The following is a 23,269-nucleotide window of genomic DNA, read 5'->3' on the forward strand; positions in this document are numbered from 1 at the left end:
TTTGCAATGAGAAATGGAAATCCCATGGGGAATCCCAAGGGGAAACCCCTTTCTTTCCCTCCCCAGGCTGCTGTGCCAACACCAGACGCCCAAGCCACGTACATCTGCTCCCAAAACGCTGTGGTTTATACCCAAAATAGCAGCACCCTAAATCCCCCGTCAGCTCAAGACAGAGCCCTTCCGACTGTCCTATGCGCTAACACGTGCAAAAATAAACCAAGCACCTAAATCCTTGCAAGATCAGGGCTGGCCATCAATTGGAATAATCCCATTTTCAAGTTACTAATTATTGTTATGGCTATATTGCACAGCTTTAATTATCTTTTTCTTTCCAAAATAATTCAATCTTGACCAAAAAGCAACACCTTTAGCTGGAAAGAGCTCACTGTAAATCAAAAAGGTATTTGCTGTGACTCCAATGGGTCACCAGGTCCGGGCCACAGAGGTGGAATTTAATTTCTAATCTGGAGATTTCCAGCCTTCAGTATCAGATACAGCCAAAGGGATCACAGGGAAGCTGGGCAGAAAAGCAGCTTTCCGAGCAGCGCAATAATAACCAGGCTTTGAGTTCACATTGGAGAACTGTTGCAAAGCAAGTTTCAAATATTCTTCCTTGCCAGCATCGTAGCAGAAGGTGATATTTGTTTAAGATTGGACGGGTATTGTTAAGCAAAGCAAACAAAGAAATTACGCAGAAAATAGCTCATCTCCTGTAAAACACTCCCTGTGCGGTACCACAGTGACAGTTCAAATCCTTTTTCCCATTCATCATTCCAGTACCTAGTTGTTATTTATGCTGTTCTACATCCATCTACAGCAGGTTCTAAATTAATGCTTTTCTTCATTAATACCTACAAAATGAAGATATTTTCCTTTGGAAGAAAAAAGGTCATGCTTGCAGCATGAAGGCAATTCCCCTTCTAAGCACAGGCCTGTAACTCAGCTGAAATGCAGCAGGATGGGCAGCAGAGAGAAATAATACGCAGTGAGAGCTGAGGGAAAGAAAATAAATGGAAAGTCAGACAGACCTTCTGCTCCAAGGGCTCTTCAGTATGAGAACAGGGTGTCCCAGCGCCGAAACAGCCGGCAAGGCTGGCTCAGCATGTTTTCCTCCCGCAGCCGGGGAAGGACATTGATTGAGCTCTGCGAGGCATCACGGGAACAACGTGTGTCAGGCTGTGACAAACTTCTAAGGAGATGTATGGCAAACACGCTTGTAGCCTGTCTGGATAAATCACAGAGCGCAGGAACCATCCCTGCTGTTCATGCCACCGCAGAGCAAGGGAGTACTAAAATATTTTGTCTGCGGCTACACAAGGGATGCAGCCGCCTGCCTGGTGTGATGAGTGTCACGCCAAAGGGGATCTTCGTTCTCCGGTCCTGAGTTTGCCACTGCGGGTGCTGACATGAACCTGCATCCCAAGGGCGGCTGGAGGCTTGGAAATGGTGTAAATCCTTGGGTCTGAGGAGATGTCATACGGATCGCCGGCACCCCAGGAGATCCAGTGACAATTCCCACAAGTGTCACAAACTCACCGTACGTCCCTCTGTGAGTTGCTGGTTTAGCTCCTCATCCTTAAAATGAGCAAATATTCTTCTCTTCACCTATATAGCTCATCTTTTTAGATAGTGACGAGACTCTCCCTGCCATCTGCCCACACTGTGTCTTGACTTGTACAATCATAGAATCACAGAATGGTTTGGGTTGAAGGGACCTTCCCAGCTCCCCCAGTGCCCCCCCTGCCATGAGCAGGGACATCTTCACCAGCTCAGGTTGCTCAGAGCCCCGTCCAGCCTGGCCTGGGATGTCTCCAGGGATGGTTCAGCCACCACCTCTCTGGCCAACCTGGGCCAGGCTCTCACCACCCTCAGGGACAACAATTTCTTCCTCATCTCCGGCCTGAATCTCCCTCCTTTAGTTTAAACCCATCACCCCTTGTCCTGTCACAAGAGGCCCTGCTCAAAAGTCTGTCCCATCTTTCTCATCAGCCCCTTTTAAGTCCGGAAAGGCATTGTAAGACATCTAAGAGTTTCTATCATGCTATTTGTAAAGCCTGGAGGACAGAAAGGGTTAAGAACAAACTCGGATTCTCTAGAGAAAATAGAAAGGCACCAGAGAAAAAGTCAATTCAACTGATTTTACCCAAAGGAACAGAAGGAGGTTTAGAGAGTCCTTTATAAAATGTCACAGACAAAAACATTATTGTCCTACAGGGAAAAACATACCCATTAACAAATTAGGTGAGAGTCCAGTGAGATGTAAGAGGTCTGAAACTGTTGCATTCCTCAACGCCTTTAAACTGCCTGTTGTTGCACACTTCATTTATTTTGGACAGCAGCTTTGCCCACACCAACGTGGGAGTAAAGGGGACTGTAAAAATACCTGGGGATAAATATGAGTATCTTTGATGTTAATAGACAAAACCTAATGGATCTGAGCAACATCATGCATGTTTTAAAGAACAGCCAACTTAGGACCCTCTCGAACTGACGCCCATCAGGGTTCCTCGTTTTCCTGAAAGCATCACTGAGTGTACCTGAGAAACTTTACCTGAGCCCTGTCAAACAGTCTGAGTGGAAACAGAGCTCAGGGGAGCTGCTCCCCTATTAATGAGTTGGGTAAATGCCCACTGAAGGCAGGCCAAAGCAATCACAGCATTTAATTATTTCTGCCAAGTTGCAGATAAGTGGGGAGGGGAGAATGACACCTTCATAAGGAAGGGCGCTGTGACAAGTCAGCTGCTTTCACAGCTTGCAGACGCCAAAAATATGTAAAAATATTCCATAATCATATCAATTGCATTGTATGGGAATAATTAATTGCATTCTACTTCTATACACCGACCATAACAGCTATGGCATAAGAAAGCACCATGTCTATAGTCTAATGCCGTAACCTGTCCAAGGGAAACAATTAACAATAAAAACTGCAAAGACGACGAGGCAGATCCAAATGGAGGGATGAGGCTGTACCGAAAGGGATCTCGGGCTGGATTGACAAGGAGCAGAGCTGGGCAGGGACGCCTCCGTCACGGCTGCGCTGCCCACGGTCATTGGAGGCCACGGGCAAAGGGCTGAGGTGACAGGAACGCGACCACGTTAACAGTTAATTGCGCATGTTAAAAGCACAAAAAGGTCAGGGCGGGGGGGTGGGAGCTTCTGCTGGCATCTGGCAGCATTTTTGGAGAAGTCCCATTTCTCCTGAGGTCCTCGTTGACTCGGGAGCGCTGATTTGCTTGCTGTCAATTGGAGGAAGAGGTAACGAGAGCTGACAAACCCCCGAGCTGTGCACCCCGCGGACTCGTGCTGGTGTCAGTCGTCATATCTCGCCAATTTTCCCGGTTTTGCAGGGATTTCAGTGACTGATCAGCACCCTTCCTTAGCTCATAGTATTTGCATAATATCCAGCTGTCCTCCCCTACACAATAAGCCAGTAAAACCCTAGTGCTGACGTAACTCTGCTGACACAGCAGCGAAGGCATCGCAGTATGTGCTTTAATTCCTGGAGAGCTTGCACTGAAGGTCCTGGACATCCTAATGTCATTGCTCATGTCTTCAACGTCACTGTGACTCCTGCAAAATAAATTGAGGTCCATTAGCTGTATGTACACCCCTCTGTTTTTCTGTGCAAACATGCACGCGTGCTATTACTATATTGTTCGGCTTATTTTCCAGATAAGGCGTAAAGGATCCGTATTTAATTGCAGCAGTAAGTTCAAGGTATGAGACACAGCGTTTGCCTTCGGAGCGATTTGTCACCAAACTTGGAGGAAAAGAGCAGCAGTCAGATGATCCATCGCACACTCACCTCGTTTAAATGCAATGCAGTTTAGACAGACCGTTTGGCACAAAAATGAGAAAGATGACTTAACAAAAAGCACAGAAGGATACTGCTGAACCCTGGTGTCAGAGATTTGTGTGTGACAGTCATGGGGGAGCTGTCCAAGAAAACCTCTAGCCATTAATTGCTGGGCTGCAATTAAGGTTGCAGCCAATGTTTAACCCCCCCACTCCCCTCTTTTCTGGCTTTATTTTAAATGCAACACAGAAGGAAAAATATAACTAGCCCGATGTGCTCTCTCCAACACCGCAGTACAAGGTGTCAGAGCCCAGCTGGGCCAGGAAGAGTGGATTTCTATGCAAACAGAATGCCTTCGTTTAGTCAGTTTGTTGCTTTGCACAGACAGGAAAATGAAATGAAGTTAATGGTATAGTTTTAAAGCCGCCATTCAGCCTTTCCGTTGAGACAGATGGCTTTTACTTACAGTGCTTCCTCTGGCATTCAACGGAAGATTTGGCAATCCTCTCTGGGTCTGGTTCTCAGCAATTCTGTGTCATGGGGGCAGTGAGTGCCTTCAGTGCACATAATAGTGCTGTAAAAGCCAGAAAACAACAACAAAAAAAAGGGCCCTTTTCTAGCCAGTTTACCCCTTTTCCATCTGACAGAAGCGACTTTCTTTCCTGGTCCCAAAGTCAAGACATGCTGAGTGCTGAGCTGGTGCTGGTCTCTGCCAGCGAGTGTAGAAGGTGCAGGCATTAGAGAACAAATGCTGAGAGACCACTTAAGTCTGCAAAAAGCACCAAATTCCCCTTTAATGTCCTTTGCAGGGAATAAGAGATCCCTGGGTTAAGTGGGACAAAGAAGAGGCAGCTGTACCACCGTGTGAAGCTGGGCTGCATCGTTTGATGGAGGGAAGGACACACAGATTCATAGAATCACTTTGGTTGGAAGAGACCCTTAAGATCATTGAGTACAACCATAAACTAAATCTAGTACTAAATCTAAGAACCTTGTCTCCATGTCTGTTCAACCCTCCAGGGATGGTGACTCCAGCACTGCCCTGGGCAGCCTGTTCCAATGCCCCACAGCCCTTTGGGGAAGAAATTGTTCCCAAGATCCAACCTCAACCCCCCCTGGCACAACTTGAGGCCGTTTCCTCTTATCCTGTCACTTGCTACTTGGGAAATGAGACCATGGCCCAAGGGGATGAGTGGGAAGGTACAGCTCTTCTTCCCATCACCCACTAAACCTGGGAAATTCAACTGGATTCTGGCCCAATTTCAAATCATTGTAACCTCATTTTTGTAAGAGGGTTACTCCTGGTTTATGCAGGAGCAAGTTAAAGCCAAGCATCAAATCTAACGGACCTGCTTCTGTTCATATTTACGCCAGCATAACCTAATGGTGATACTATTAATAATTCACAATTAAAAGTCAAACTACTCACTACTGCTCAGTGAATAATCATGGTGGTTTCTTTCCTTCCCTGCCAGTAAATCCAGTATCTACTGACACTGACAAGTGTTGATCACGTCTCAAATGGAGCATTATGGGACAAATAAGTATGTGAGAGAGATGGTGACACTCGATGCATCTACCTCTGAGTTGCCTCGTGTGATCTTCACCAGCTCCGTGCATCCTTCACTCTGCAGAGCCCACTGTTCTCTCTCTGACCCCGCTTTGGGGTCCCCTTCAGCACCTCCCTCTATTTACATCCCTGAAAAGACAGGAATCAAGGCACAGGGACCAAAACAGGGCTAAATCAGACAGAAGGAATCACCTTCACAAGAAGGCTTGGATTCTGCTGTTGATAGAGCAGCATAGAGCCCTGGGATAATTGGAAAGTGCTGCATTTGGACAAATCTTGTGCATAATATATTGCTGCTTTCATGGAACACAATGCCATTATTAGTTTCTCTTCTATCTCCTCCAAAGGCAGCGAGGGCACCAGGAGATGCAAGTTACACCTGAGCCAAGCTCCACTCTTCTGAGACAATTACAGCTACAAAAGTTTAGCATAAAGCTCAGGAGAGCAGAAAGCAGAACGTTGTCAGTCACAAGCTTTTAATTCTCAAAGTAGCTCCTGAAAAAGATAAGATAAAGCCAAACCAGATTTACCAACTTCAAAGCAAGCAGCAAGGCATTTACAGCACGCTGGGAGAGAAGCAGCTGGTGAGAGCACTAAGGAATAGAACAGGTAGAGCTTCCTTACGGACTTGCTCCTTGTCCCTTCCAGGTTTGTGGAAGTCTCCTGTGATTAGTCCCACCCCATAACCACATTATAGCATCCAGGTAATGCAGGAATGTCTGCTACAGGAATGTTTAAGCAACAGGAATGCAAGTAGAAGCTCTGGAATTATCTTCTCCAATTAGTTATCCAAGGAAGACTGATATTGAATGACTCTTACAAAGAACGCACAAAGCACTTTATTGTTGTACAAATCATCAACTTTCGAAGTAAAATGAACTAATTTGCTAATTAAGACTCATGACAATTCATCATCACAGTAACTACGTACTCGAGATGATTCATCACCCCGTAACTGGCTCCTGCGCTCGGGGACGCGGCTCCTTCCCTGCTCATGACTCACCTTGGCCTGGCTCCAGGCGGCTGCTGCTTTACAAAATGAATTTTAAAAATAAATTTTTAAAAAGGTTAAATAAAAAGAAGGGGAATGCCCGGCCTTGAGGAGGAGCCCTCCCGAGGCACAGCAATGCCTCCCCTCCCTTGGGCAGCACCTAGAAAAGCTTTTCCCTACATCAAAGCAACCCTGAGAGCTTGGATCGCCCACACAACGTGGCTCTTGACTCCTCTGGTGATCCCTCCGCTTACTAAATGTCTTCCCTCCTCCTCTGCCTCAAGACGGGTAAACAATCTTGCGCCCGTTTAACAGAGGAGGCACCAAACCTCATGACTTACCCAAAACCACACCCGTTGGTGCCTATGCCATTTCCAGAATACCCCTATCCAAGGAAAGAAGCAACACCAATATTAAGAGATTAATATTTTGTGTTCACCTCTGACGTAGCCTTTCTCCCTTAAACACCATGGTTTGACCTCTCCATCTCAGGTTCACAAAAAGCAGACAAGTCAGTCCCTGGGAGCTGCAGGATGAACATCTCCAAGGGGTTCTGCAGTGCAACGAGGGACTAATCAGACGAGGAAACCCAAGGTAGTGCGGCTGCGATGCTACAGGCAGGGCCACACCAGGGAGACACCACAACACTCCAGCTTCCCACCGCAAGCACAGCAATAGTGTTCACACACTGGGGGAGTGGAACCTCCTGTCCCCGGGGAATGGCACTGCGAGGACAAACCAAAATTCATGTAACAAAGGAGCCTGTGAGGGCTCACAGCCCTCAGCACCCATCCCATTTGCTGGCAAGGGCAGCCGAGGCCACGGGGCTGTCTGCAACCACCCCGATCACCTGCCAGCCCTGAACAGGACATTTCAGTTTTAACCGTCTTGAACTGGTCTGAGGTAGCTCCACTGGCCGCCGTAACTCTCCGTAATAACCTCTCTGGGAGTCCTTTCCTTGCTTTGCTGCTCGACTCGCCTCCTGGGTGCTCAGGATGGGCTGTGTGATGTAAATCAACCTGCTGCAGGCTGGATTTTTCTGGAGCTGGGGGAAACTGGCACCTCCAAAGCGCCAGAGCAAGGTGAGTCTCAGAAATACCACGAAACCGGCCCAGCAGGCTGTGGTGAGGAGGGAAGGATGCTCATCAGCCACACTCTGCCCCACGGATAAAGGATACAAATCTAATCCTTCACACCTCTGAGGCAGCAAGAAGCGCCTGGCAGCACTTCCCAAAGACCTGCTGTGTGCTTGGGCTTCGACAACTTCTTCCAAAGGGTTTCTTCAGCTCATCTAGCTGTTTGCAGGCAAATCTCGCATTGATCACATTCATCATGGCAGTCAGCACATCCACCAGCCCACACAGGGACAAGGATGTGTCCTCAGCTGCACCTTCACAGAAAGCCATCCATCCGTCACCGTACAGCGACAGGGCAGGAGAGAAGGAACAAGTCAGACAGCAACCGCTGGCATCTAGTCAAGCAGCACCCAAGCTGAGCTGTGTTGGCAGCACAATGCTCCCACAGCATCAATAAGCAGCATAACACAAAATCCCTCCTGGGAATGCGCTGCCTCGCACCTGAACTCTCCATACATAGAATCACAGAATAGTTTGGGTCAAAGGGACCTTCCAAACTCCTCCAGTGCCACCCCTGCCATGAGCAGGGACATCTTCACCAGCTCAGGTTGCTCAGAGCCCCGTCCAGCCTGGCCTGGGATGTCTCCAGGGATGGTTCAGCCACCACCTCTCTGGCCAACCTGGGCCAGGCTCTCACCACCCTCAGGGGCAACAGTTTCTTCCTCATGTCCAGCCTGAATCTCCTTCTTTTAGTTTAAACCCATCACCCCTTGTCCTGTTGCAAGAGGCCCTGCTCAAAAGTCTGTCGCCATCTTTCTTATCAGCCCCTTTTAAGTCCAGAAAGGCCACAATAAGGTCTCCCCGGAGCTCTCTTCTCCAGCTGAACACCCCAACTCTCTCAGCCTGTCCTCCCAGCAGAGCTGTTCCAGCATCCCATCATTTCTGTGGCTCCTCTGGCCCCTCTCCAGCAGGTCCATGTGTGTCCTGTGCTGAGGACCCAGAGCTGGATGCAGAACTCCAGGTGGGGTCTCAAAAGACATGACTTTTTTGAAAACAGAATGGCCTTAAACAAAATCATTGCTCACAGGAGGCTGCAAAAACAGAGACACCACTGGGGAAAATATCTGCAAGGGAAGGACAGCAGCAAACGAAAGGAACAATGGTTTCCTCCCCATACGCAGCATTAGCAACACTGCCCCAGCTGAGAAGAAGCCATTTCGTTGCAATTTGAGGTTTATCACTTTGGACTGAAGCTCCTCTCAAAGGACCAGATGCTCCTTATTGCACTTGATGAACCAGGTGGGAGAAATTAAGGGCACAATACACCTGCTTGCTAAAAAGCAACGGCTAGAGGTGGAGCATTACCTTTGCAAGGCCAAAGTCGCAGCTCTGACTCCCCATTTATCTCCAGCCCTGCAGAGGGGAGCGGGCTACTTTTGGAGGCTCATGTAAAGTGCATGAGAGCACCCCGATTTCTCTACCACTTCCACAGGATGGAGCAAACTCCGGCGTGGCAGGAAAAAGGCTCAAAAGGGTAAAAATCGTTGTATATAAAAGCCAGCTGTGCGAGGCTCTGCTCTCCGATGAGCTGCACCTGCACCGGTGCTGCCCCTCGGGGTTAAAGTGGGGCCGGGGGGCGGTGTTTGGGGTCCCGGGCGGGCGGGCGGTTGTGCCCATGGACGATGTGTCGCCGCTGGAGCGGTACCTGGAGCGCTGCGGCGGGCAGGTAGGACGGGGAGATTATTAAAAAGTAGAATTAAAAGAAAACTATTGGGAGCTGCGTTGGCCGGGAATCGAACCCGGGTCAACTGCTTGGAAGGCAGCTATGCTCACCACTATACCACCAACGCTGCGGCGAATGCCTCGCCCCGCCCGCGCCTGAAGTCTAGCACAGTCCTGCCTGAGCTGAGCTTGGTTAAGCCGGGCTGCGCAGTTAATTTTGCCGCCCTGCGGGGCTCCTCTCTGCCCCCGGACAGCCTAGCGGCCACCTCCAGTCCAGCCTTGAGTAGGGTGATACTGGGATATAGTGGTCCAGCGCTGCTGGGAGGATGGAGAAGCCGTGGAGGGGCTCTCTGCTGGGGGAGGTTTTTCTCATCTGCTGCTGTGCCTAAAGTCTTGCTATGGAGTGGTGTTTGTGAGGGCCAGGCTGTGTACTACAGTGCCTTGGCACTGAGGGGGGCAGGAGGCTCAGAACTTTTCATGCTGGTTGGTAAATGTTTGCAAAAACTTTGGGGTTTTTTATATGAAACAGCCATCCTGGGCTGAGGTGGTTGTAGAGGCAAGAGGGTGAGGGACTAGAGGAGGACTGGACTCCACAGCTGGGCATCATCTTCACCCAGGGAATCACACAGAATCGCAGAATGTCAGGGATTGGAAAGGACCTCAGAAGCTCCTCCGGTGCAATCCCCCTGCCGGAGCAGGAACACCCAGATGAGGTTACACAGGAACACAGTTTATGTGCCTCCTCTTGTAAACTGCTTTTCAGCTTAGAAAATCATTTTTGCACAGGCTGTTTAAATCCAGTGACTTCCCAGTGGCAGTCAGTACAGCCCTCTGCATATGGCCCTATAAAGTATATAACGTGGTGAGGTATAACCAGGGGTTTACAAATGCTGCTGAGCTTTTTGTATTTCAGGCTTGCTGGGACACTTGATAATAGCAACAATGTGTGGGATACCACTGCAGAAAGGAAAAAAGAGTCTGTTGCTTAAAGCAGCTGGATTTGATTTTTGATTTCTGTGTACCTGGGTTGCAGGGATTTCTGCAGTGGGAGTGAAAATGGCTGTTTCCCCTTGAGCTGCCCCAAACTGGAGTGATCTCAGACAGGATCTATGTGTGAAATCTCCTTCCTGGGGCTGCTGGGAGATGCCTTCAGTGGAGTTAATTAACCCAGAGTCTATAGCAATAGCCCTTGGCAGCCAGCCTGATATAAACATGGTCTTGTGCCCCCTTTCACAGCCTCTGAGCATCTGGCTAACAAGAAGGCAATCTTCCCCAGCGCTTAACCCTATAAAGGCTTTATTTTTCCCTGGCCAGTTTTGTGAAAACTTGACGAGAAAGAAACAGAAAGCAAATCTTCCTGTCTCCTTTATGCATTTTACTCCTCTGATGCTTTTCTTGATTTGTTTTTTCAGCTGTTTAATGCTTCCAGGCTACCATTTCTCCATCAGTTTCCTTCTTTAAGCTATGCCACAAACTGTCTGCTTTACATCTCTTTTGTATTTCTTACATTCTCTGATGCCTCTGCTATGATGTGCAACTAGTCCTACAGGCTCACAGTGATGAGGCTGGTTTTGTGCCACCTTCTCTGCATCACAGTTCATACAAAACTGCCTAATTAGCTCCTGTACTACTAAGTTTTACTCCACTGGAGGCCTTGCAGAGGTTGTGCCTTCCTTTCGCTGTTGCTAACTGGAAGAATATCTGTTTTAAACAGATATATTTTAGCTATTCCATAGCTTATTGTTATTTGTAACTGTTAATACATTTGTATCTGACCTCTCAATGCTTAGTGCTTCTGGGTCCTGTTTCCTGAAGAGCTGAGGTGTTACGGTGTACTTAGTTTTATTCAGTAGCCTTCTGCCCTAAATGATCTTGTATGGGGCTCTGCACCTAGAAGTCAGTTGTAGAAGCAAGTTTTGAACCTGGGTGTTCATGATGCTTTCAAAGCTAGACCTGATCATGTCGGTATTCAAGCTAGCGAAGGTTCTCTGGGAGGACTTGTCTCTTGGTGAGGGTTTTCCAAGTGCCTACAGACAAATACACTGCCGAGTAAGTGGGAGCAGAGATCTCTGTGTGTGTGGTTGTGTTCGTTGAGTTAATTAGCACAGAAGATAGAGCAGCACTAGCTCAGGGCTGGAAAGCATCAATCTGGAAACCCCACTCGAGCTCGGGAAGTCGCTGCCAATTTGAGAGTCTCGGTCTTGTGCGCTTTCCCCTGTTCTGTTTTGCGCGTGGATTTTTCAAGTACCTCTGTGTCTCAATCCCAAAAATGCTTAAATGAGCACAAAACCTCTTGTATGGATCACCTGGTCCAGGCTGTCACCTGCGGTGGATATTGGCAGAAACCAACTTCTTGGAAGAAGATTTCCACTAACTAGAGGCTTAAGCCCTAATGCATAAGGGAATAAATCCTTTCCTAGACTCTTGCCTCCTCAATATTATAGTTTTTAATAATAAATACCTGATAAAGAAGGACATTAGTATGCAAGAACTTGCAGATATGTTGCATGCTTGATCTGGGAAAGGATGCTGGCTTTGCTGACTGTGTCTCAAACTAATCTGGTGACCTCCAGCAGCTGAAAAGAAGAAGCTCTTCACGATTCTGTGAGCTGCTGCCCTCTGTTGCATAAACCCAGCACAACACTGACACCGTCCCCTGGTAGCAAGTAGAGGAAATAGTAATATACTGAATGGGAGTTGAAGCCAGCCAGAAAATTCCTTGGAAAAAGTCATGTTGGTTATGTGCAGAACTAAGGCACAGCAACAGCTGTGAAGGGCAAGGTGCCAACGCTGTTCCTCCAGTCACTGCTGGTAGTATTGCCCAGGTTGTGGTATTACAGGAGTACTCTAGACCGCCTTTGAAGTGTGGTGGGGAAATGCATATCTCTGCTCTCGAAGCTATCTGGATTTTTATATGCTGATAGACAAGCAAATGGCACACTCTCAAATCTTAAGACTATCCTTTGCTATAATATGTATGGGGAAAGACGACTGAAACTCCTAAGTGAATAGAAGATTGATCTTAATTTAGTCTCCCAATTAATGTTTTAATACAAGATCCTTAATGATGCTTTTTTTAATTCAAGGATGACCTCTCCACCAGTCTTCAGCTGTTTACTCCCATGAGCCCTTACGATGTAGACCTTCCAATTCAAGCAACTGAAGATGTGTTGTTCAGTTCTCAATTTAACCAGCCCAAAGAGCTTCCTACAGACTTCTCCACTGTGGATCTCAGCTTTCTTGCAGATATCACCCAAGATAACAAAGAACAAAATCTCTCCGAAGATGGTAGTGAAATGCAAGAAGAACTTGATGAGTCAATACCAAGAAAGGAGGACAGCAGTGGCATGGATGAAAGCAGCTTGTCATACCCAGATGCAACTCAACCATCTCCTGAAGCATCTGACTCGTGTCCTTTGACACCAATGACTCCGATGACCCCAGTGACATCTGCGTCAGAAAGCTCTGGCATAGTTCCTCAGTTACAGTAAGTTTACGTATTGTATATGCTATACATATGAAATAGTCATAGTTTCACTTAAGCACTGTTCTGACTTCTCATTTGGAGATTGTAGCAATCATGGTTTGGTCTTAAATAAGTCCACTCAAAAAAAAAGTAGAGGTGCAGCTATTCCTCTTTGAGAAGAGGTGGAGCAAATGAACTGATAATATCAGAAGGCAACTAGATATTGTGCTGATCAGTGCAACATATAAACAGAAAGTGGCACAGAACAATACCCAGCTTAGCAAAACAGGGGAGAGTGAGCTTGATAAATACTCTGGGTGAGTATCTGAAATGCCTCTGGCTGCTTAAGGGGGAAAAGTCTCTTCTGGGAGACAGGAGGTGAAGTCTCCCCATGGGAGAAGTGTTTGACAGAAATTATTTATGTTCAGTATGTGCTGCTGCTTACCTCAGTCTGCAGGACAAAAAGACAAAAATGCTTGAAAAGGAGGATTTAATCCAGCAAGGAGGATGTTAAGGATGACAGCAGACTCCAGGGCTTTACAGATGTCAGTCTGAACTGAGCAAGAGAAAGGGGCATGGAAAGAAGTGATAGTAATCCTGGCCTTGGTAGATCCTGTCCTGTCTAGGCTAGAGCATTTATGGAGTAGTTGATACCTGTAGAGAATAAAATACCTTTTCCTACCTCGAAGTGCTATAGTAACTCTGTCAACACTTGGTAATGGTTTGATTCAAAGCTGTAAAAGACCTCAGTGATGTAGTTCTTGGAAGACACACAAACTTTAGTATTCGGGGACTAATAATTTCATACCTTGTTATATCTCCTCCTGTGAGAAACTGTAATTTTGGTATTGAATTACTTAAGTTTTGCCAAAAGTAGCTTAATACTAGAGTGGGAAAGAGGTAGGCAGGAAATTATTTGATGGCAATTATTAATTGGAGTGTGACTTCACATTAAGCTATTAACATTGGGGGTGGGCTCTGCAGTGACTTGCTTTTGCAATAAGAGAATTCCTCTCTTATTCCTCAGGAATATAGTGTCGACCGTAAACTTGGCTTGTAAACTAGATCTGAAGAACATAGCTCTGCATGCCAGAAATGCAGAGTATAACCCAAAGGTAAGTCTTAAAGACTCAAAGCTTTACCTGTGTCCCCCTTTTCTCAGTGCTGCTGGGTTCTAACATATAGACTCACCATGAGCTTTGTCCCTTTTCTAATTGCAATGTCTTGGCCCATAGGGGAAAAACACAGAATTCTGCAGCTGGGGCCTTTTACATTAAAAGAAATACAGGGGACCACAAGGATGTTATTTATTTTTCTTGGAATAAAACCCTAGCAATGGGATGTTACTAAGCTATTTAAGGAAGGAGATGAATTCTCCCACTTGTGGCCAGCTGCCTACAGCTGAAAGGGCTCAAGCAGCCCTCACTGAGCGGGTTAAAACTCATGCCTGAATTGAAGAACATTATTGGATTCAGACTTTTACATGATAATTCTAGCAAGTGACCTAGACTGTAGAAACTTACTGGGAACAGATTGGGTTTCTGTAAGTGATTTCAGACTGCTCAGCAAAATACAAGGGACAAAGCAGTGGTCCTGTGACTGTAGGCTTAAGCCCCCTTGTCCTAGGAGGGGTGAAAAATAATTTGGGGTGGTGAAAAAACCCACTTAGACAAAGTAAGTGCATGCTGCGTTGAGCTTTAAAAGTGAACAATTCTTGAAAGAATGAACAGTGATACGGTACCGGCTAAATCCCTCAGCTGGACTGCGACGTCTTCCTTTGAATTTGTAGAGGTTTGCTGCAGTCATCATGAGAATCAGGGAACCACGAACAACAGCCCTCATCTTCAGTTCAGGAAAAATGGTCTGCACAGGAGCTAAAAGGTTGGTTGGTTTTTTCCTTCTCTCTAAAAGTCTGGATCTTGCAGTTATGCCTACATTCTTATGAAACAAGTTAGGAAAACTTGTTTAAATTATCTAGCAAAGGGCTGTCATAATTGCAAGAAAAAAAGCAGCACTGGTATTGAAAAAGTCTAGCTTAATGATGGCAGCTTAGTAATTACCAAACTGTCTGCTTCTGTACCTGAACACAGATTGAGCTGAGCGGGCACTGGTGGAAAAGCTGCTAAAATGCCCAGGAATTGTTAAGAGGCTACTTGCATTTCTCACTGACTTTAAAGCAAGTTGGGATGTAACTTGTGTCTGTCAAGTCTCTGTTCAGTGTCTGTGTTCACTAGTCAGTACATCTGCTGCTAGAGAAAAGGGGAATTGGAGAAAAGCAGAGATTATTTCTGTACTTGGAAGGTCTTTCCCCCAAGTTCAGCAGAATTACAGAATGTGAGGGATTGGAAGGGACCTCAAAAGCTCATCCAGTGCAATCCCCCCATGGAGCAGGAACACCCAGATGAGGTTACACAGGAAGGTGTCCAGGTGGGTTGGAATGTCTGCACAGAAGGAGACTCCACAACCTCCCTGGGCAGCCTGGGCCAGGCTCTGCCACCCTCACTGGGAACAAGTTTCTTCTCATATTTAAGTGGAACCTTTTGTGTTCCAGTTTGTACCCATTACCCCTTGTCCTATCATTGGTTGTCACCAAGAAGAGCCTGGCTCCATCCTCCTGACACTCACCCTTTATATATCTGTAAACATTAATGAGCTCACCCCTCAGTCTCCTCTTCTCCAAGCAGCTGCCTTGTTTTTTGTGTTTCTGAAGTGTCAATGAGATAATGCATTAACTTACAGCTTAGGAAACTTCTTCTCCAACCCCTACCATCATCCCCAACTAGCCAGATGATTGTACTGGTGTTTGTGGTCCATCTCTTGGATCAGCTTTGAGAAGCTGTTGTAAGGAACTGAGAAAGAAACCTCTGAAGAGGGGAACTCCTGAGTGATGCAACATGTTCCAGTGTGTCCAAACAGACCACAGGAAAGCGAATGACAAAGTGTCGTTTTCCTTTTAGCTCAGTGAAGTGGTTCTAGGGAGACACGTTTGCTATTTTGAGCAGTAGCAGATCTTTTTCTGGAGGATAGATTAGCATGGTGGTGGCTCTAAACTGACTTCCAGCTTGACAGCAGAGGAAAGCACTAATTGAAGCTGCTTTTCCCCTTCTGCTCTTCCTTCAGTGAGGAGCAATCACGGCTTGCAGCCAGAAAATATGCACGCGTGGTGCAGAAGCTTGGGTTCCCTGCCAAGTTCCTGGACTTCAAGATCCAGAACATGGTTGGGAGCTGTGACGTGAGGTTCCCCATCTGGCTGGAAGGTTTGGTTCTCACTCACCAGCAGTTCAGCAGGTAGGTGGAAGGCAGAGTTACAACCCCCTGTGACTTGGAGTGGTGTCTTTGTAAGACGGAAACAAGACTCAAATCCTGAGGCTGTGCAAGTCTGGGAAAAGAAAATAAAACAATAATTAGATATTGAATATCAAGCAAAAGATGTGCTCACTGGTTCAGCAAGCACAGAGTGGCTGCAGATGCCATGTGTTAAAGACAATAAAGGTTCATCTTCTGCAATAACTCCTATTCAGAGTGGGGCACAGGCCAAAATGACCCTTTTTTTAATTGCAAGGATGATGTACAGCAACAAACAGCAAAGCTTCCAGCACTAAAAACTGCAACTGACACAATTCAAGGGTGAATTGTGAATAAACTGCCCTCCACTGTCATATTTACTGTCTTCTCCTTGCAGGGACACCATAAACCAGGGGTGTCAAACTCATTTTCACTGGGGGTTGCATCGGCCTCCTGGTTGCCTTCAGAGAGCCAAATGTAATTTTAGGACTGGATAAATGTAACTACTCCTACATTTATCCCTAAACCATTGGGGGTTGGACTAGATGAGCTTTGAAGGTCCCTTCCAACCAAACTTTTGTATGATTCTATGATAAATATCAATTATAGAACTCTTGCAACCAATAGCATACTATGCAAGTGTTCAGTCACTTCTAGGACAAATTGGATGCACGTTAGATCTGGTGAAGATGAAGGGCTGAAAGACTGCAAGGATCACCTGGTTTATTTGTTCAATAGGTTAATGAAGATATTATCTTGTAAAAAAGCTCAAATATTTTATTTCTTTATAGTTCATGCAATCTTCGCTGTTGCTGCATGTCAGCAATGCGCACTGGAGATGTGCATTAATCTGAGCATGTTAGTGATCACAATTTTACTCCTCTCCTGTTACTTCCAAATGCGATATCAAATCTTAGTGGGTATTTTTCTTCACTGCAGACTGTGTCAATAGGAAAATAACCACCCTTGATTAAACACTTCAGGTTTAATTGGAGCAGATCCTAAGCTACTTGAGCCTGGTCTATGCCTGTGCTTCATTTTGAACCTTTAATACTAAGTGGGCTTCTTAACTCCTATCAAACCAGCTGCCTATCTGCAAGGAAAAGGTTTCTAAGCTGTGGGCATGAAGCCAGACTCCAGCTGCAAAATAGAGAACTGAAAATATGGTTTGTTCCTGGGATATCACCTCAGTTTTGTCTGTCTGGATGACTTATTAGCCATTGAGTTCAATAAACCTGCAGCTGAGTAGTGGGTGAGCTGTGCCTGCACGATGGGCTTGTTCAGAACTAGTTATTGCCAGCACAGAGGAAAGGAGGAAGATTTTGGCACTGACAAAAATCTAAATTCAGTTGTATCTTTTATTAGCACTGTGTTTAATATATTTTGCATTTAATTTGGGGACTGAATATATATTAAAGATTCATTTGGCTGTCATCTTGTCTTAGTTGCACAAGATGCTTCCTGGTATGGGCTCTTTGCAGACTAAGAAGGATTGTTTGAAGGCTACAAGAATGGTTTTGATGCTTTGGAAAATGAGATTCAGATGTGGCTCAGAAATATTTATAAATAAGCATGAAGAACTCCCACCAGCTCCAGCTGGGATTACCAGGTTTCCCTTGATGTCTAAAACCTGACCTGTCTTTCTCTGGTTAGGTAGCTAAAAATCCATTTAATTACTCTATTGTTAGTATGATTAAAAAGCACTTTATGCATACAACACTGAAACGATAATTGCACTTCACTAATCTTACCTGCTTGCTTTGAAACAGCTACGAACCTGAACTGTTTCCTGGCCTTATTTATAGGATGGTCAAACCAAGAATAGTGCTGCTTATCTTTGTGTCTGGAAAAGTTGTACTGACTGGTAAGTGGTGTCCCTCTGTGTATCTGTAATTAAGTGCTACCACATCTTCTAAGAAAGGATTTAAATTGAACATTAGCTAAACTGATATCTTGCCACAGTAAAGCCACTCTTTTTTTTATCCTTACTGCTGCTAATCTGTTTTCTGCAGATAAAAATATTAGTATAGTTGCACTAGATTTTCATATTGCTTGATATAGTGTCACAGATTTCCATGTTGTTAAACTTGAGTATTTTTGTTTTGTTGACACATGGCATTGCGTTTTCAATGTACAGAATCCCAACAGGATGCTGACGTGCCAGTAACTCCTCAGTCACTTAAATGTGAATATCACAATAAGCAATTTAAAATTGCTTGGACAGGAAGCAAACTTCTTAAAACGCTTCACTGACAACATTTAGCAGGGATTATTAGAGGAAAGGGTGGAGATCTAAGAACTTGTTCTAGACTGTTTGGCAAAATGCTCGTGAGACAAAAGCCTTGCTAAGTGTGCCCAGATACCTGTACCTCCGATCCCATATCAAAAATGTTAATTCCTGAGCGTATGCACCTAATACTTTTTGTAAAGCTCCTTAAAATACTTGTATTCAGATATATTGAAAGGTAAATGGTACTTATTCCCAGAGGACTTGAATGCTAGATGTATATTCACAACACAGCTCTGAGACGCAAAAGATGAAGCACCTGCCTTTAGCCAGGGATTTACAATAATAACTGAAGAATGGGGCCCGCAGTACAAAGCTTAAATATGTCCCCCCCCCACCTCATTAGGTCCAGTAAAATCATACTGGGCTGCACTTGCATTTTTGGGTGCACTAATTGTAACACCCTTGAGTGCAGCAGGACTAAGGTAAGTTCTTGCCCTTCTTCCCATCACCCACTAAACCTGATCTCAGCTGCTTTGAAATCACATGTGCATTGACAGTTGAAAAATATATATATATCTATATTTTTTTAAAAACTGCTTAGAACTGGAAGAGGGGAAATATCAAACTGCAGATTAGCGTCCACTGTTGGAATAAATGCCTCTCATGGCTTGTTTCTGTCTTTCCAGTTTATCAACAGGCAGAGCTGATATCTGTTAAGCAGATAACCCCGTGGTTTATCTCAGTGGCTTTTTTCCTCAGATTCAATGTTTTGCACTGGTTAAGAGGAGCCAACTGCTGGTTTGCTTCCACAGATTGAATAAAGCTGGTCTAGTCCTAAAGCAAAGCAAGCTGGAAATTGTTCCCTGTGAGGCAGGGGAATTCTGCCTTAAAATATTAACTCACTTTTAAAGTTGCTTTTGAGCTCTTGTGTTTCTTCATGGTTTGTGATCTTATCATTAAGTTTGAGTTGCAATCAGTTATCAACACTGTTAAGAATTAACCTGTTTGGTGATGGGGGGCTGGTTTATTTGTTTGCTTTGGTTTGTTGTTTTTTTTTTTCCCAAATGTCTTTCTAGGAGCAAAAGAACGTTCTGAAATCTATGAGGCATTTGAGAACATCTACCCCATTCTAAAAGGTTTCAAGAAAGCATTATAATGTGGCCAATAAAGCGACTTGGAGTAACATGTGAGTTTGTGTCATTACATGTGGAACAGAGATGGGTGTTCCTGGACCCAGTTGTACCATTGTGGATTATTAAGTAAATGATGCTCTGAATGTTATAAATGCTGATGCTTTCTGTAGTTTGTGAAGTGTAAGGAGTTGTTTTGCTTGTGTTTTTTTTTTTGTTGTTTTGTGTGTGTGGTGTGTGTTATGGTTTGATTGTTTTGCTGTGTGGGTTTGTTCTCTTTTTACTTTCAGATTAATTATTTGTAGTCCACTTGAGTTCTGACAACTTCTGTCCAACTGGAAAAAAGTTGCCAAATGAATGTACTTTTAATAGAATGTATATTAAGGTAGCACTTACATGGTTTCTATTACAAAATACTTTTGTGTTTTCCCCTGAAAAGTTGCACTTCAAACCAGCTTTATTCAAACCCCAATTTTAAGTGTACCAAACCTTGCTCCTGCTGTGTTGTATTTTCATGTTGAAACTCAAAATATATTTTTGTCTACAATATAGCTTACAAAATCCAGCATGAGCTGATTTCAGTGTTTTGAAGACTGAAGACTCATTGTAGAGGACAAACTTAATCCCTCTGATCCTACCAGTTGGATAAACTCTTATATATAATGGTGGAGACATTCAAGGCCTCTGAACATACCTAGAATGTGTGTGGGTGGAGGGGGTAACTAATCAAGTTACCTAATTTAAATTGGATTTTAACAAAATTATACCGTTTGTGTTACTGAGGTCCCCTCAGATGATGGGGGTTTGTTGTTTGGCCCAGACAAAAATATGCTGCTTAGGAACTGCCTTTAAAATACACTTGAGGAAAATATAAGGAGTCTTGGATGTTCAAGACTTGATTATCCAGGTTATTTAATCGGAATTCTGCCCAACTTAGTAATGTTGGAGCTAAAACAATAGGGTTCTTGTACTTATTTTAATCTGAGTGACCTCAAGGCTTCCTTTGTGAAAGGTGTCGCGCTCAGACTGGTGATGTGACTGGGAACAGTGTGAAGAGTATCCCTCAACTCTTCTGGTACCTTCTGTGATTCTGTGGAAGCAACTTTCTGGTTTTGTTGGGTGGGGTTTTGTTTCTTTGCTGTTTGTGGGGGTTGTTTTCTGCTGTTGTTGTTTGTGGGTTGTTGTGTTTTGGGGTTTTTTTTGTTTTTTGGGGGGGGAGATATTTAGTGTTTTGTGTGTCTATTTTTGTTGTTTGTGGTGGTGTGTGGTGTGTTTGAGTGTTGTTGGTTTTGGTTGTGTGGGGTTTTTGTGTGTTAGTTGGGGTTTTTTTGTTTGGGTTTTTTGTTACTGTTTTGGTTGGTTTGTTGTTGGGGGTTTCGTTTTGTTTTCCTCCCAGAACAGGGTTATGGTGCTGCTGGCATTTGTCTGCTGTCCTCCCCTTGTCCCCTGCTGAAGAGGGGACAGATGTGTCAGGAATGTCCCTGAGCCACTAGAGGCTGCTGTTAGATGACTTAAGCTCAACCCAGGGCAAAAGCCACCTCTCTCCTGGATGGAAATGCACAATATTGGGCAATGGCTTCATCTAGAACAGGGTGTCACAGTCTTGCTGGGCTTAGTTTTGCTGTTGCAAGTTTATTTCTGATTCAGTGAGGATGTGATTTCAACCTCTGTGTCTGTAATATGTCTCACAAGCACTTTTATAACTATCTGCTCCTCTGGAAAAAAGTTTGAAAAACTTCATGCGCTTCCTTATGATAAACTGGTCCTAACTATGTTATCAGTTTCTTTGTCACAGTCAAACTGTGGATTTCCACACTCAAATCTATTTTAAACACAGGCTTACTTTTCTGTTTGTTCTCTAATGCTGTAGACTTTCCATGGCTACGGGTGGGACTTTTATTTGCGCTGTAGGTGTAATTGCTGATAAGCTTGAGTTACAATAATCTTCAGCAAGTGAAAACCAACCTGTGCTTACTGGGATGCTGGGAGAAGTTTGAGATGAGCCTTCTCCAAGAAATTGCATTTTACTTGAGAACTTGCCACATAATTTCATGAGTAAAGTTAATGCTTTTTAAGTCTTAGAGATAAGAAATGGGCTCTGTGCCTTTTCACTGAGATACTGATAATGTTCGCTATGGTAACTCTTGACTTAAAAGAGACAGTCTTGCTTCTACCTTAGTAGTGCTGGTCACAGTAGTGTTTTGTAGCACTTAGATATACTAGGAAGGGGAAATAATATAGGTTGGGATTATTTTTTTTAACTGGAACATTTTGGGGTGTTTTGCTCTTGTGGAGTTTTTTTTTTTTTGTTGTGTTTTGTGTTTTCTTAAGGGGTATTGTTTTAAGTTATTCTGGTTTACGCAAACTCTGTTTCTCTTCTAATTGCCTGGTGTTTGCTGCTCTACCCTTGCACACAGGACTGGCTTCAAGATATTGTAAAAGCTGATCTCATATCCATTTAACCCTTGATTCTGGCTCCAACCTTGAGGCTGGGGTGAGGAAACCAACCGGCCTGTCACTCTTGAGGATGTATCAACAATTACCCCTTGTACAAATTGTTCTTGGTGTTATTGAAAAATATGATTGGCAGGTATATGTAATCCACGTGGCAGTGCTATCGCCTGGCTACGGTGCAAGATGTCCATTCTGGGACAGCAGGGAGGACAATTGCAGCTGGGGCCCCACCACTGGTCAGGGTGTCATGGAATTGTCCCTTCCAGCTGAAATTAATTTACTTTTTAAGGTCATCTAGTCTAACCCCCTGCAGTGCTGCCTCTCCTGGGTTACAGACCTGCATGATGTTCATGTGAATGGCAGCAGAACCCAACCACACTGCTTATTGTGGGTTTTAGTACCTTTTCTGCCTGTTCTTGCAGAGATGCTGCTTCTATGTGGACCTTTCTGTTAACAGCTCAGCCAGGTATGTTCTATTCTGTGTGTGTCCTACTGAGTAGGCTGATACAATGAGTGCTCAGAGACGGGCACTGGTACCCTGATTTTAGGTGTCCTTTTTGTAGAAATGAAGCATCGTTACCTCTTGGATAGTTATATTGAAAAATGCTTAATTCAGAAAAGCTTAAAATAAAAATAAAATGCTTTCTATTTGCTTAGACACAAAGGAGGAGCCTTTTAAAATCCTTCCTTTGCGCTATAAAAGTGCCTCTTCTCTCCCTAAGGAGAGAGTCCACCAGGTACCTTCATAAGCGAATAGATAAATCAAGGCCAGGAGGCAACACATAGTCTGAAGAGACATGTGCAGTTGTCCAGGAGGAACAGTATTGAGTAAGTCTGAGGTCAATAATCCTTTATGGAAAGTGGCATATGAATTTCTGTGCAAGACCTTTCCTTTTGCTGAGCCTCTCTAGTTTATACAACCTTGTCCAAATTAAGCCTGTCAGTTTGCAAATGTTTTAAAGGAGCTGATGCTTGTGGCTTATTGCTGACCTTTTGTTTCTGACTCGGTGGGGTGGAGCATCCCTTTCCTAGGATGAAGCAGTATAGGGAGAAAAAAACAAACAAACCCAAATACAAAACAGTGGATGCTGTCTACCTTTACTTAATTCATATTTTGATCTTTTGCAAATGCAAGAAAACAGCACAATTTCCTTACCCGAGTCATCCCTCCCTCCTCCACAGAATCCATAGGTTCTTTTTTACTACACTGTATTCATAATAAAAGAACAAAAAAAAACCCCAGCTTAATCCCTGGGTTTGTATCGTACTGTTAGCACAAAGTCCTTATTGGTCTCCTTTTTTTGTCCTAATTAATTTCAACTTGAATGTGGATAAATGTAGTCTTACCTATGCTGAAGTTCATATTCATTAATATACTTCCAAATGTTCTTGGCATTACAAAGCTAAAAGGCATTTAAATATTCTGTGTAATAGGGGTTCTAAAATTTCACACCAGTGGACATGCTAGCATTTGACTTTAATTTTGTGTGGAATGTTATCAAAAGCTTTCTAGACAAAAGCCACCATTTTCTGTTGATCAGGCATC

General features: G+C 44.5%; 1 protein-coding gene across 1 annotated transcript; it reads left to right on the forward strand.

Moving 5' to 3' along the window:
- Positions 1 to 9,111: 9,111 nt before the first annotated feature.
- On the forward strand, positions 9,112 to 19,529 carry TBPL2 (TATA-box binding protein like 2; the record flags this gene model as incomplete). Its single annotated transcript, XM_082059076.1, has 7 exons — positions 9,112 to 9,162; positions 12,239 to 12,645; positions 13,652 to 13,739; positions 14,414 to 14,505; positions 15,745 to 15,912; positions 17,679 to 17,773; positions 19,216 to 19,529. The coding sequence occupies 7 exons, from the start codon at positions 9,112 to 9,114 to the stop codon at positions 19,293 to 19,295; spliced, it is 981 nt and encodes a 326-aa protein (XP_081915202.1). The 3' UTR covers positions 19,296 to 19,529.
- Positions 19,530 to 23,269: the final 3,740 nt, after the last annotated feature.

Source organism: Streptopelia decaocto (assembly GCF_964273445.1).
Source record: "Streptopelia decaocto genome assembly, chromosome: 7".
Lineage (NCBI taxonomy): Eukaryota > Metazoa > Chordata > Aves > Columbiformes > Columbidae > Streptopelia > Streptopelia decaocto.